The sequence below is a fragment of the Pseudorca crassidens genome, chromosome 2 (assembly GCF_039906515.1).
Source record: "Pseudorca crassidens isolate mPseCra1 chromosome 2, mPseCra1.hap1, whole genome shotgun sequence".
NCBI lineage: Eukaryota > Metazoa > Chordata > Mammalia > Artiodactyla > Delphinidae > Pseudorca > Pseudorca crassidens.
In genome coordinates, this window is record NC_090297.1 from 9756050 (window position 1) to 9771239 (window position 15190).

At 53.8% G+C, this 15190-nt stretch overlaps 2 protein-coding genes across 9 annotated transcripts in view; one reads left to right on the top strand and one right to left on the bottom strand.

Moving 5' to 3' along the window:
* The window catches only part of DHRS3 (dehydrogenase/reductase 3), a 42367-nt gene extending 34315 nt beyond the window's left edge, over positions 1 to 8052 (bottom strand). The window contains exons 1-2 of one of the 8 annotated variants that reach the window (XR_010939325.1): positions 6853 to 7091; positions 5968 to 6117 (exon numbers count right to left, since the gene is read on the bottom strand). Coding sequence is in view for 6 of the 8 variants with exons in the window: in XM_067720938.1 (XP_067577039.1) it covers positions 5968 to 6117; positions 6853 to 6969 (267 nt within the window). In the remaining 2 variants the exon portion in view is untranslated. Of the gene's footprint in view, positions 1 to 5967; positions 6831 to 6852; positions 7093 to 7932 lie in introns of those variants that run through there. The other 7 variants (XM_067720982.1, XM_067720938.1, XM_067720974.1 and 4 more) reach the window with 7 other exon arrangements.
* A 3608-nt stretch (positions 8053 to 11660) lies between these two features.
* Positions 11661 to 15190, top strand: part of LOC137220226 (arylacetamide deacetylase-like 4) — a 37154-nt gene continuing 33624 nt past the window's right edge. The window contains exon 1 of the mRNA XM_067729982.1: positions 11661 to 11724. Within this exon, the coding sequence (XP_067586083.1) occupies positions 11661 to 11724 (64 nt within the window). The remainder of the gene's footprint in view (positions 11725 to 15190) is intronic.

Here is a 15190-nt window from a genome sequence, read left to right on the forward strand (position 1 = left end):
CTCACCCCACAGCAGACGAGCGTGCATTTGGGGATGCTGGCATCTAAACAGACTTGCCTGTCTCTTTTTCATTTGGCTTCAACTCTTTCCTGACCTTCGTGGTTCATACAACTAATACATTTCAAATGTTTCCCTTTCAGATATCTTATATACTTGGTGTATTTTTTAAATTGTGTCTTCCGAAGGCAGCTAGGAGAAAGTCTTACAACATCCTAGGTGTGGTCGTGCTTCTGCCTGAGGATACAGACAGCAGGTTGGGTCTGGAATTCTTCCTGCAACTCGAACCCAGAACTAAGTGGGATTTTGAGGGTAGCAGGTTGGGATAAGGCCTCCAGGGAGAAGTTGTAATGACTGCAACAACTAGATCTCTCTCCTGGTGGGGGTGGGGGGGAAGGATGGCTAACTGCTCCCTTCTCCTCAGTACGACAGAGGTCATTTTCTCAAAGTGATGAGAATCATTTTCTCAACAAATCACCAATTGGAGATGGGACGGAGAAAGTAACTATCTTGATAAAGAAATCGGAAGGGCTCTGTGCAGGGGTAAACCCACGGCCCAGGCTCTGAAAAGCAGAAAGTTCAGAAGAGCTTGGGAGTCTACACGAGAAAGAACAGATGGGCAGGTGGACGGACAAGGGGCTTCCTGACTCAGGGTCAGTATTTCTAGATCTAGGGAGCATTCTCTGATTTTAGGATAAACACTGGAAGTTCCGCTTGACATGCTAATTGGGAAACTTGGGCCCTTTGTTCCCTTGAAAGCTACAAGTTGAAAACACTAACATCTTCTGCAAGAGTTGAAATAAATCCCAGCGGCCCGGTTACCTGGTGCCTGTTAAGGGAGTTTAGTAATGGGTGTGGGGCCTCCTACAGACTGAGGGCACATTTTCCAACCCTGAGTTGCTGCTTTGCCATTCAGTGGGATCTGATATGTAGCAAGAAAGGCTGAGATCTGCAGTGATGAGGACAAATATCTTTTGCAGAGACCCTGGCACTCGGTGGCTTTCCTGGGATGCCTGAGCCATAACATGAGAATTTTAGAGCATGCCAGGATCTTAGGGGTCATTGCATCCCCTCTCATCTTATGGGTGTGCTTCTTAGCTGCAGCCTAGGGAAGGGAGCCACTTTTCCAGGGTTTTAGCAAAGTCAGGTCTAGAACCCAGGTGAGCCAGGCCACAGGGGGCGTGGCCCAAGATGTGGGCACCTTTGTTCCCCAGGGGAAGTAGGTGGGGCAGTAAAAGGGAGGTGTTTGTCTATTCAGGTGACGGGTCCAAATTGTAAAGCCCATTGTTTGAAATCCAAGGACCAGATGCTGCAAGCTGAAAGAATTTTCCTAGATGCCTCGGGTAGGACAGGTAGCCTACTTTCCTGCTCCCAGGCTGCATCAAATGAGAGCCTGGGGCTTCCCTGGTGGCGCAGTGGTTAAGAATCCGCCTGCCAATGCAGGGGACATGGGTTTGAGCCCTGGACCGGGAAGATCCCACATGCCGTGGAGCAACTAAGCCCGTGCGCCACAACTACTGAGCCTGCACTCTACAGCCTGCGAGCCACAACTACTGAGCCCGCGCGCCTAGAGCCCATGCTCCACAACAAGAGAAGCCACCGCAAAGAGAAGTCCGTGCACCGCAACGAAGAGTAGCCCTCGCTCACCGCAACTAGAGAAAGCCCACGCACAGCAACAAAGAACCAAAGTAGCCAAAAATAAATAAATAAATAAATAAATAAATAAATAAATAAAAAGAGAACCTGGTACTTTTCCTAAACGGTCCCAGCAAAGGCTGCATTCAGGGTGAGGATGGGGGAGGTGAGCCACTGCTGTCTCCCACGTCATCCCGGCTTTGTGACTTTCGTGACACATCAATTGTTTAATGCAGCTATTTTGGCCTGATGACTCTGGGGCCCAAGATTACCTGTCTGGACCCTTCTCCCTTCTTCCTCCTTTCTCCTATTCTCATCAGTACTGGCCTAACTCAGAGTCTGAGATACAAGCTGCTTACTTCTCCTAATACCTAATCCGCTCTACAACCCTTCCTTTCATTGCCTTCTACCTCCCTTCCCCAGTTTCAGCCAGGTATACAGTCTTCGATCGGTGGTTTCTTGAACCTGGGTTACCCTTCCCCCATCCTTTCTGGTTGAAACTCTTGACCTTCTTTAAGCTTCACTCAAATGCCACCTCCTTCATGAAGCCTTCCATGCACCTTGTTATAGATTAATAGATCCGGGCTTCTTCTGCTTAGCATTCCCCCCACCCCAAATTCATGTCTACCTGGGACCTCAGAATGTGACCTTATTTGGAAATAGGATCTTTGGAGATGTAATTAGTTAAGGATCTCAAGATGAGGTCATACTGGATTTAGCGTGGGCTCTAAATCCAATGACTGGTGTCCTTATGAGAAGATGAGAGGATGCACAGACACACAGAGACAGAGAAGACAGCCACGTGCAGGTGGAGGCAGAGATAGGAGTGACACTGCCACAGCCAAGGGACGCCAGCCAGGAGCCACCAGGAGTTGGAAGGGGCATTCTCCCATAGAGTCTTCGGAGGGAGTGGGGCCCTGCCAACACCTTGGTTTCAGATTTCTGGCCTCCAGAACTGTGAGAGAATACATTTCTATTGCTGCAAGCCACCAAGTTAGTGGTCATGTGTTATGGCGGCCACAGGAAACTAATACACACTATAATTTGTGCCTTGACTGTAAGCACCTGGCCATGTCCCCTGCCCCTCTCCAGGCCCAGAGCTGCATCGAACACCTGATAGGCATCTCAGGTAGGTTTGCTGGACTAGGTCTCTCAGAGATGGTTGTCGAGGGATAGTTGTGCCTCAGCCTGCCCCAGGGCCAGGGTGGGAAGGATATGGGATTTGCTGAATGGATGTGATGGAGAACAGGAGTCACAAATCTACGTGAAGGGCTAATTCCTGGCAAGCTGCTTTAGGAACGGGGCTACAGACCCATGGACTGTAAATTCAATAATAGCAAAGCAGGTGCGACTCAGAGCCAGTTCTTATACTGGCTCCCTGCAATGGGTCCCCGAGTCCCGGCTCTACCCCTTCTCCATGGAGGGATTGGGCCCTGGTGTGTTGCCCCTGCCCCTATGGTCCTACAGTCATGGCTCAGAGCTCTAATCCAGCCACTTGCCTCCTACTGGACCAGAGGCTGGAACAGCCCCTGCAAATACTTCCAAACAAACAGTTCACTCTCTCCTCCAGGGGACTCCTGCTAAAACCACGTCAAGGTCAAGGACTGGAGGCTGGGCCTGCCACTAGCCTGCCAGGAGCCTTGTTGGGGATGGGGTGAGCCCAAGCTCTATGAATGCTTTCGTGGAAGGAAATCCAGGAGGACATAGAAAATCTAAAAGGATTGTAGTGGGCAATGAGCATGACTGGCCCTTCCCGGGTTAACCTTGTACATGGTGGCTAAGCAGAGTTATCTCCAGGTAAGGAACTTTCCAACTCCTGGCACCTTTGTGTTCCTTTAAGAAAAACCCTCATTTGGGTCACCTTTGCAGCCTAAGGTGCACTACTGCTCACAAATATTGCCAAATCCTGTTTGACTCAAGGTCGTTATGGAAAACTGGGTTGTCACTCCCCCCAAGAGTAAACTCTCTTGGACCCCTGCTATTTGCAAAGACTCTGGTTCTCCTCCCTTCTTTCTCTTTAGGGAGCCTTTCCCCTCAGGTCCATCCTGCACTTCCACCAAGGGGAGGAGAGTCAGCCCCGTCCACCAAGGTCACCTGTCTAACACTGCTGCAGGCTGCAGCTGGTGCCACGCTCCCCAGCTCTCTCCAGCTGCTCCAGGACCACCCTGAGCCCACCATCCACACAACTCTCTCAGCCATCTCCTCCAGAGTCCCCACTCCACAACACACGGCCGGCCCTTTGTCCCCAAGCCCACCAGCCCCCAAACGCTCCCAGCTCTGGGAGTTGTCCCAAGGTCCTCTCAGTGGGCCCCAGACGGACTCAGGCAAGAAACCTTGATTTCAAATTCCCCACTGTGACAGCAAGCGCAAAGCTCATCAAAAAGTAGCCCCAGTAATTGGTCAGATGATGATGAGTTAGAGGCAGGGCTCTTGGGCGTCCTGACTGGTCCGAGCACTGAACCTAGGGTGAATGGCACTGGAAGTTCCAGAGGCCCCATGGTTCCTGTTTCTGGTGACCAGATACCGATTTAAGACATATTTCTCATTGGCCCTGGATTTATTCTTTGGAAGAAGATATCTATTCCAAGTTAGGTGGGGCATGGTTCCCAGTGAAGGGACTCACAGGGTGCCGCTCTACCCGCTCCACCCCCAATGCCATATACTTCTTTCAATTGAGGCTTGTTTATAGTCAGTCAAGTTTTTCCAGATTGACTGAAAGAGTTCTTCATATGCCTACTGCAGCCAGTTACAAGAGCAGTGAAAGAGACCCAGGACTTGGGCCAGCTGGAAGAGTCAGAAGAAAGTTTCTGTGGGATGCAGACCGCTAAGGAATGACAATCACATGCGATTGTCCCAAACCCTGCATCCTTCTGCAAGGGCACCCTCATCCGCCACGCCTCCACAAAGGGGGCATCACCTCAAGGAAACGAAACTGCTGAGAAGAACTTCTGCTTCTCCTTTTTCCGTGTGTCCAAAGGTTAAAAACACTTCCAAACTCCCCTTCCAACTGCAAGGTCAAGCAGCTGTCCAAACCACCCAAGGAGAAGCAGGAGCCCAGGACAGCCGACCCCAGCTAGCTCGGCCTTGATAGCCGCCAACCTACAGCTGCTCCCCCCGCACCCCCCACCCCTAGACACCGCCTGGGGAAGGAAGAGTTAATCGGCGATCGACTTTGGCTGATGGTTCACGCTCCAAAGTTCAGTCCCAGTCAGAGCCACCCCGGAGGGATTGTAAATCTCAGGGCAGTATTTAACAAAACAAAAGCAACCTGGAATTACATGCAGGTTTGGTTTTCTACAGTACATATTTACTTAATCCCCTAGGTATGTGGCTCCCTGTCAGATCAGCTGGCTTTGCTGGCCCTTTCACCCCCTCGCTCACAACAGTTTAAATTTCAATCTAATTCCCTGTTTTTGCTCTTCCTCTTCACAGGGCTGGCTGGAGACAGCCAGCCTCAAATCTCTCTCTCTATTGCTCTAGTCACTGGGTGAGTCAGCCCGGCTTGGGTCGGAGCTGGGTGACAGCTGGCTCACCCTCCACACTCTTGGGCACCAGGTCTGGGATAAGTGGGGGAAGAGGTGCTGGGTCTATCAAAAAGTTAAAGGCAGAGCTTGGGTGCTGGGGAGGTGGGGTTGCACCACCTCGCCCCTTAGTGGGGAGGGATCCCCTCTGGGGCTGTATTGGGGGGGGGTCGGGCGGAGGCAGCATTGAAGTGAGAACAAGGGCTCTTTATCAGCTGCTGGTTACCCTTGTCCCCTCTTTCCAGATTTCCAAACACCTGGGCCTCCGAGCGCCTATCAGGCTAGGCTAGACATCCACCACCGTTTTTTCCTTTTCAAACCCAAACCAAGTATCCCCTCTTTTCTTGCCTCCAGAGCTGCAGCCGCCCAGGTTGGGGCTGGGAAGCGGGTTGCCAAGGAAAACATGAAGCGCCAGCTAACAGGCGGCTCCCAGCTCTACCCAGGAGCGCACACACCCTTCACTCTCCAGGGTGGCGGCAAAAGAGGGAAAGAACGACACCTTCCTCTGGGAGGGAGGAATGTCGGAAAGCGGGGGGGTCTGCTAAGTTTCGGGCTGGGGGTGAACAGCCAGCCACAGATCCCAGAGGAGCGGGTCAGTTCCGGACCTGCCAAAAAAGACAGTCGGGTGCCCGGGAAATGTACAAGGTGAAACTGACTAGCTCAGCACTCACGGGTGGCGCAGAGAAGTAGGGTGGCGGGCGACTTTCAGACCCTGGGCGCGGGTTCCGGCAGCGGCAGCAGGTGGGCGCACCCCTGTCCCCGCGGTCCCCCTAGCCTTTGGCCCCCATCCCCTGGAGTCGCGGTGTCCCGGTACCTTTCTGGCGCCGCGTTCCGCGAACTCGCGAGCGAGCTGGCGCCCGATGCCTCTCCCGCCGCCGGTGATAAGGACGTTCTCCCGAGACAGGTCCCGCAGCTTGGCGGGCAGCACCAGTCCGACGGCAGCCTTCACCACCAGATAGATCATCTGCAGAGGGAACACCACCAGCGCGCCCAGCCATTTCCACACCATCCTCCGCGCCGCGGAGCCGGGCAGGGGTGGGGGGGCGAAACTCCCCGGACCGCACAAAACAGGACTTAAAAAAGAAAACACCCCCAAACAATAATAAATACACCGAATAAGGGGCAGAGAGGCGTCCCACCTGGCCACTCTTGAAATCACCTCTTCCCAAATGCAAAGCAAGCACCGGGTGAGAAAAAGGGCGGGGGGGGGAGGTGTGGGTGGGTGGGTGAGATAAATCCTCGGGAGGAGAAAAAGCGTCTCAGAAGGTTGGGACAGTAAGAGGGGTGGAGGGGAAGCCGGAGGTGGAAAGTTCTAACAAGAACTTTCGTGCCCCAGCAGCCGTTTCGGCTGGGGAATTCTCAGGTAATGTTTACAGGCTGACAGAGGAGTTTAGGCAGGGGAAGAAAAAAAAAAAAAAAAAAAGGCACCAACCACACGCGCGCACCCTGCTACAGTCCCGCGGTTTCAAAGTGCAAGATTTAAAAAAAAAAAAAAAGCTGTTTCCAAATTGGAGCGCCTCCCCCCTTATCCAGGGAAAAAAAAAAAAGTGGGGGGGGGAAAGTGCTTGGAGCTCCCAATTTCAGCCCGCGAAAGTCTCCCGACTCATTGCTATTCTTGGGCTCAGGAAATTGCTTAAACGCGATCTGATTGCCAGCAACGTGCAGGAGAAGTGGGGGGTCCGGGTGTCAGTTTCTTTACGTGCATGGCTCGCCCTCGCGCGCGCCCGCTCTCTTCGGCTCCCTCCCTCCCTCTCTCTTCCAGCAGAGGCTGGGAGTTGCCGCTCGATCCGGCTCCCTCTCTCTCCCTTGTTAGCATTTATTGCCTTCTTTTTGTCCTTTCCAACTTGGAGAGGGCCCGGGTGCGGAGCGCGCGTGGATCGGACGCCCTGGTCTGCGCCGCCCTATCCATTCGCTCCCGGGGCAGCCGCGGCTGGCTGGGAGCGAAAGGGCGGCCCTTTTTCCCCCCATTTTTTTTTAATACCCCATTAAGTCTGATTGACAGTTAAAGTTGTTCCGAGGCTTCACTACCGTTCCTCTGAGTGGCTGCCGCGAGCTCCCCTCCCCCTGCGCAGTGGCGGGGTGCGCGCGCGGGCGCGCACACGGGCTCGCTGCGACTCCGCTCTCCCGGGGCCGGCTCCCCTCGCTGCAAGCCGGGGCTTGCCGGCGGTATCCCTGAGGGCTCGCCGCCGTAACTCGCACACGCTGGAACCGACTCCTGCGAACCGGCTCACTCCTAGAGACATTCCTCCTGGCCCGGGACGCGGTCTCCCCGAGCAGGGGAGCCTGCGGGCCAGGTGACCGCCGCTGCATGCGGTGCAGGCCCGGGAGAGCTCGCGCTTGTCTTGATCCATCAGGTCGCCCAGGGTTTATTTCAGGTCATTTGATCATTCCCTGCCTCCATAGGACCGGGGAGCCACTTCTGACCCTTGCCCAGACTCCTCCAGTTTTCACTTAGAGCGCACTTTCTAAGTCTGCCCCGAGTCCCTCACGTTGCTGGGGGGAAACAGCTGGGAGCGGGGTTTTGCTTTGAGGGGTGGGGGTGTGGGGGCAGGGTAAAGGAACCTCTGCCCCCAGAGTGCCAATAAAATCCCCGTACGATTAGCTGGGAGCATATTTATTGCTCATCTGGGCTAGAATTACCTTGACTGACAGCAATTTCCTTAATAACAAACGCCTGTAAACAAAACGTGCTAAACCCACGCGCCCCCTCCCCCCCTTGCTGTATAGGCAGCAGCTCCTCTCTCTGGGTCTCCCTGGGCTGCTCTAGTGGGGCACCCACCTTGTAACCTCCTGCTTTCCCCCAACAAGAATGTCACCCTTGCTGGAGGGTGGGACCCAGCTATTTAGAGTTGTCTGTTGCAGGAAGTCTGGGAGGTGAGTCACTGCAAAGCAGGCCCAGTTAAAAGTGCTGATGGGACTTGCCTCCTGCTGCCCCTGATGGTCCCAGGCCTGGAGGAGAGAGGGTGAGCCAGGGAGCTGCCCTGTAACCTGGCGCAGCAGTTCTCCAGCGAGAGGCTTGTTCAGACGGGGAGTGCTGGGCCTCGCCCCCAGACCTTCTGATTCAGCAGGGCTGGGTGTGCTGGAATCAGTACATTTAATGCTCTGCTGAGCATCGGGAGAGAAAATCACTTTGAGAAAGGCTGGTTTGGGGATGGGGTGGCTGGAGTTCAAACTCCTCCCTGGGCTGCAAAGACCCTCTAGTTCTGGAGGGAAGTTCTGCAGGCGAGGATCTTCCTTCCAGATGAATTTGGAAAATCGCTATCTGGACCGCTGGAAGAGCAAGAAGGTAGAGTGGGGCTGGATGAGAGACTGTCCTACACTGAGGGCTTAGATTCTGAAATTTAATCCTCCCCCTGACCTTGCAGGGGGGGTTATTATTATCCCCATCTGCCAGGTAGTACAGAAGGGAGGAATCCAAACCCAGACGTGATTCCTCTTCCCACCCCATCCCACTCTGGCAGGAGCGGAGGAGAGAGGTGGAGACCAGGCTCCCTCCAAAAGTAGGATGGAAAGGCAGGCCATTGCTTTCATAGGCTCCCAGGCCACGGCTAAAGGCAGGACTTCGTCAACGTGACGGCCTCCTCCCACCTAGGAGGTCTGTAAAAAATGGAAAAGAAATCCCAACCCTGGAGAGACAGGCCCTTCCCACCCAGCTGTGGCCGGTGTCTGCCGGGCCAGCCAAGAAGACAACTGGGAAGGTCTGGAACTGGAACCCCTGTGCTCAGCCTGTTCTCATCTGTTATCCTCGACGCCGCCTAGTGGTCTGGGTGCAACACTGCGCCTCCAAGCTGCCGGAGCCTCCCGCGTCCCGTGTTCCTGCTACCCTACCAGCTAATCCTTTTTCTTCCAGGCTTTTCTCCCCACCTAAGGTTAACACTCCAAACCTAACAGGCCTCACAAGGATCATAGCTCCACTGCCCCACACACCTGCTACCGTGTGGAGTAGGAAATTGAAGCTCAGGGATGTGAAGTAACTCATAAACCCAGCCCCATGTTCACCTACGTCCCCTGATCCTCGCCAGCTACCCAGCCCTGTTCAGATGCCAGACCAGCTAGGTGACCACTAGGTTCCACTTACACTTGCCATGGATGTGAGTTTGAGTGGGAAGGGGGTTGAGAACCCAAATGAACCTTCAACGTATCAGGCCCTTTACACATATGCTCCCTTCATCTCCGTAACAGCCTTTGCGGGTGGGCGTCCCTGTGCCCATGTAACACCGGGCTCAGCAGTCTAAATGACTCACTCAAGGGCCACACAGGGGCTCCCCTTACCTCTTCCAAACATCAGGTTTAGAGTGAAATCACAGTAAAAAGGAACATGTCAGGCAGCCCTAAAAGGTTTGGGGTTGGACTGTGGTTGGGAAGCGGACACCTTTTTTCTACTTGTTCCACTTTCAGGATGTGGGTTTTGTGGGCCTGGCATACCGTGAGCCTCTGGCCTCTTCCATCATCAACTACCCAGAGAGGTTCTGTCTGTTACCTGCTCCATGTCCCCCAAGTTCCCCAGGAAGATGAGGGCGAGGGGGTGCTGGGCTAGGGGATGCACAGTCTAGCAGGCTGGCCCAGAGGGTGCCTGTGACCCAGCTTCAGTGAGAACGGAGTGGGACACGACCCCTCCCCCTTCTCCGCCACTTCCCCTTACCCATGTTTTTGGCTGTTGGTACCCCCTCCTCCCTTAGCTGGGAGCAACGGGTGTGGAATTTAACTCCAGGGTGAAGTTTGAAATTTCACATCCCAGCCTGGGAGAGGGCCCCACGGTTTTCTCCTTGCTCCTGGAAACGTGAAAGGAGCCTTTGTGGGCTTGATGGAGGAGGGAGGTGAGCTGCAGCCTGAAAACTAACTTTTTCCATGACTCAGCTCTCCCGGTACAGGGTGGGCACGGGAGGTGCGACGACCCAGAAGGGCAGGCTGGAGCTGGAGCCGCAGCTCATGCTTAGAGGTGGGCCCCCAAGAGAGCCGGCCCTGTGACCCGCAAGGGAACTTGCTGGCCCGTGATGGGCCACCGTGCTGTAACCGCCCCTTTCCCCCAGGGCTGAGTCCCATCTTTTTTTTTTTTTTTAACCAGGTTACACGTATTTTTTTTTTTTAAAGTATTTTTGATTTACAGTGTTTCAGGTGTACAGCAAAGTGATTCAGTTACTATATATGTATATTCTTTTTCAGATTCTTTTCCATTATAGGTTTTTACAAGATATTGACTATAGTTCCCCATGCTCTATAGTGGGTCCTTGTTTTTTTATCTGTTTTATATATAGTCGTGTGTATCTGTTAATCCCAAATTCCCAATTTATCCCTCCCCCGACTCCCACTGCATCCCCAGTGCCAAGCACACGAATGCCCTTTTCTAGTCCTTTAACCAGGAACTTTCCTTATCACCATCTCAACTGAGAGCTGGAGAGACAAACAGGTCTCAAGCCTTGCCTTCTACTTATCTGAGGCTTACGGAGTTAAGAAAGTCACTTCAGATCACAGCCCAGAGATGGAGGTGGGATTTGAACCCCGGTCAAATTCTCAGCTCTGTCTGCTTTATCCATGGATGTCTTCCAGAACGTACAGGACGGCCTGGGGACCTTGTCAAAATGCAGATTCTTGGGCTCCCACCAGCATCCTAGGGTGGGAGTCCAGGAATGTGCATGTGGGCCAGTGTTCGAGAGCCTGCCAGCGCTGCCTCTTCTTGGCCCCTGGTTACTCACAGCCCCTGCACGAAGCCTCCCTCGCCTCTTCCACCAGCAGGCAAGCTCTTCCCTCCTTTATGCTTAGGATGTGTCACGACGCTGAGCCCTCCCCCTCGGGTTGTTCTGGGCTGGTGGCTGCACAGATACCTAAGAGGGAAGAAAACGGAAGCTAGAGGAGCAGGGCGTGCGTTCAGGGGGCCAGTCCGTCAACCAACGGCCATGGCGTCTCTCCCTGGGCCGCCGCCACGGGGTTGGGGGGTAAGGCAGGATGGGTCAGAGAGGAGCCGTAGGGTGCTGATTCTGGCTTTGGAATCAGGAAACTCCGGTCCAGATCCCAGCTTTGCCCCTCCCCCTTCCCATCTCCAGCTTCCTCATTTGCAAAGGGCAGATATTAATGGGGATGGGATTAGCTACTCATCAAATCCCGTACCAAGAGCTCAGTAAATGACAGCTCTCGCTTTTACGGTGGCGATCAGGTGGCGTGATGCCTGCTTACTGAGGAACCAGTTCAGCCACTGGCAGAGATGCAGGGCTTAAGTCAGCGGTGTTCCTGGACGGCCTCAGAGCAGGACTTCTGGCCTCAGCTGGGTACCTCCTCATTTCACCCGGTTACCTGCCACCCTCTCACCTGCCAACACACTTTCTCCAGGACCTTTTCTCTGTGGCCGAGGAAACCCCTATTCATTTTGCAAGGTTTCCTTTAGCTCATGTGGTATTCTTTCCAGGAAGCTCTTTCCAGCTGCCCCTCAGTCCCCAATGTCCCCTTCCCCCAGCCAAGGCTGGCCCAGGGGGTTCTGTTCTCGGCCCTTGTATTGCCCTGCCCCTCAGCACCATGACACCGCACCGTATCTGCTGGTTTTCCCCGAATCTCACGGCGCACTGGGAGCTTCTCAAGGGTAGGGACTGGGCCGGCTTGGTGGGCACGTGGCCTGTGCAGGGGAGCATGGGTTGGTGCTCTGCTGTCCCCATCTTGAAATTGGTCATTTCATCTTTACCCTGTGTTTTGTAACAAAACACAAGGTGACCTGCTGTCCCCCAGTGAGGAAATTGAGTGGCTGACACAGAACTTTGGGGGCAAAGGCAGTGAAACATTTCAGATGTGTGCCTTCATTCAGTCATTCATCCACTTATTCATTCACTGGGTATTTATTGAGCAGTGACTGTGTGCCTGGCTCTGCGACACTGCCAGGAGGTGAAGGGTGCCAGGAGGAATACAGGCAGGGCGTGGGAGAGAGAGCTGGGGACAGAGATGACGGTGGGTTGGGGACGGAGAGATGGGGCTGGTTGGGCAGCGGTTTATGTAGGCTGGCTGGGGAAGGCCTCTCCGAAGCGATCCTGGGGCAGAGGCCCGATTGGAGTGAGGCGTGAACCTGAAGAAGTCGGGGTGAAGAGCTGGGCGGAGAGACAGGAAGTTCTGGGTGGGAGGGTGCCTGGTGCGCTGGAGCAGCCAGGTGGGAGGAGGAGGTGGGAGGGAAGGGTAGCTCACCTGGGGTCTCCTCGCTCAGTGCGGTCCTGGACCAGCAGCTCAGCGTTGCCTGCGAGCTCGTGGGAAATGCAGAGTCCCAGGCTGCACCCCAGACCTCCCGAATCAGACTCTATATTTTATTTAAGGCAATTCCCAGGTCTGTTTTATGCACACTGTTGTTGGAGGAGCACTGAGGTAACAGCGTCCTGTAGCACAAGAACGACTGCGGCTTCTGTTTCCCGTGTGACAGGAGCAGCGGGAGACACGCTGGGCTTGTGCTTTAGAAGCAGCGTCCAGAGCCAAGGGCGGGCGCAGGGCGAGCGGGGAGGAGGCTCTGGGATGCTCGGCTGTGCGGGGCTCCCGCTGCCAGGTAAAGACAGGTGGACAGTGACACCTGGAGGTGCTGCTGCCGGGAACACCCGGCGCGGGGGCCTTTGTCCCTGCCCTGCAAGGGACACTCCTCTGAGCAGGGTTTTTTTTTTTTTTTTTTTTTTTGCTGTATGCGGGCCTCTCACTGCTGTGGCCTCTCCTGTTGCGGAGCACAGGCTCCGGACGCGCAGGCTCAGCGGCCATGGCTCACAGGCCCAGCCGCTCCATGGCATGTGGGATCTTCCCGGACTGGGGCACAAACCCATGTCCCCTGCATCGGCAGGCGGACTCTCAACCACTGCGCCACCAGGGAAGCCCCTGAGCAGGGTTTTAAAACCAGTCACTTGGTGCACGGACACACGGACACACAGACATGCATGTATGGAGACACACATACATAGGAACACACACAAACACGCAGACACACGCACAGACACACAAAGATAAACACAGACACACAGAGACACACAGAGACACACACACTCACACAGAGACATACACAGAAACACACAGACACACACACAGACACACACAGACACACAAAGATAAACACAGACACACAGAGACACACATACTCACACAGAGACATACACAGAAACACACAGACACAGACACACACCCAGACACACAGACACACACACTCACACAGAGACATACACAGAAACACACAGACACACAAGGATAAACAGAGACACACAGAGACACACACACACACACACACAGACATACACAGAAACACACAGACACAGACATACAGACACACAGACACACACAAAGATAAATACAGACAGAGACACACAGACTCACACAGAGACATACACAGAAACACACAGAGACATACATAAAAACACACAAACACATACATACACACAGACACACACACACACAGGCACACACAGACACACACACACGGCTCTGTCTGATGATTGGTGACTCTGCCCCAAGCAGAACAGCTGGCAGTGTTGACTGAGGGGGCTGGATCTGGAGAACCGTCTGGTTGAACGGAAACCAGTGTTCCATGAAGTTAAGATTGGCTGCCTTGGGCGGTCTTCATGGAGACAGAAGCCCCGGAGGACAGGAGCTGGGTGATGTGGCGCACCGTCTACCTGGCCAGAGGAAACCAAGAGGGGAAAGCAGGCTTCAGACGGTGGAGCATCTCTGTGGGGAGGGGACATACGGTCTCAAAGGCTGGAGACGTTGAAAAACCTCATAAACACCTCCCCTTTCTAATACAGCGCAGTCACCAAGAGGGCCCCTTTTCTCCCTGGCGAGGCCTGGCTAATAGGACAGGACACATTAAAAAACCAAAAATCAGCCAGGTAGACTGGCTCCTTTCAGTCCAGGAACACCTCCCCGACACGGGTGAGTGTTTTGTGTGGACTCCCGTCTCCCGTCCTGCCCAGGGCCGCTGTCTGCACACCCACAGGCTTTCCTTCCCATCACTGTCCCGAACCCCAGGCTGTGGTGCAGGGAGGCAGGTTCTGGGGCTCTGTGTGAGTGGACGCTGCGGCAGGCCGTGTGCATTCTGGCCGCCAGGGATGGGTGGAAATGCACACCAGAGCCAAGGCTGGGAACGTGGCAGGAACACAGGCGAGGTGGTGGTGGTGGGGTTAACCTGAGAAAGCTTGGGCCGAGGCCAGGGGGGCGCCCAGCGGTTATCACCTGCCTCCTGCCTCCTGGTTGGTCGGTCAAATAATTCTAAATCAGGGTGTGGGGTATTGATGTGAGGATGGCTCTGGGGTTGGCAAGGCTGTGTTCAAACACAAGCTTTGCCACTTATTAGCTATGCAACTATGGGCAGGTTATTCCCCTTTCTGAGCCTCAGTTTTGTCATCCCTAAAATGGGAATTTTGACACCCACTGAGATGATGTCTTTGAATGGGCTGGCATCTGGCAGGGAAAAGATGCTCAGTGCGTGTCTTCTTCCTCCTGTTTTCACGTTCCCAAGGAACACACTATCTGGGGTGGGGTGGGGGCAGGTAAGGAGCCTGAGTGACAGGGGCACTGTCTGAGGGGGAGGTAAAAACGGTGAGGGAAACCTGAGTGGCCTGGGTGTAAAAAGTCTTCCCTGGAACCAGAGCTAGGGCCTTAGGAATGCTAAATCCTTACCCTGGGCCAGGAGTTGATGAACCACTTCTGTAAAGGGCTTTGCAGAACATATAGTATCTATTGTAACAACTCAAATCTGCTGTTGTAGCAATAGACAGTATATAGATATAAACAATATGTAAACAGTATGCAGATAACACGTAAATAGACAACATGTAAGGAGCTATAACACACCTCCTCTAGTGAGCATGGCTGTGCTCCAATAAAACATTATTTATGGACACTGAAACTTGAATTTCATATAATTTTGACCTGTCACAAAATATCATTCTTGTTTCAATTATTTCCCAAACCATTAAAAAATGTAAAAACCATACTTAGACTTGTAGACTACACACAAAAAGGCAGTGGGCCAGACCCTGTCTGTGGACTATAGTTTGCCAATTTCAGTCCTAGACCACCACCATCAAGCAAACATC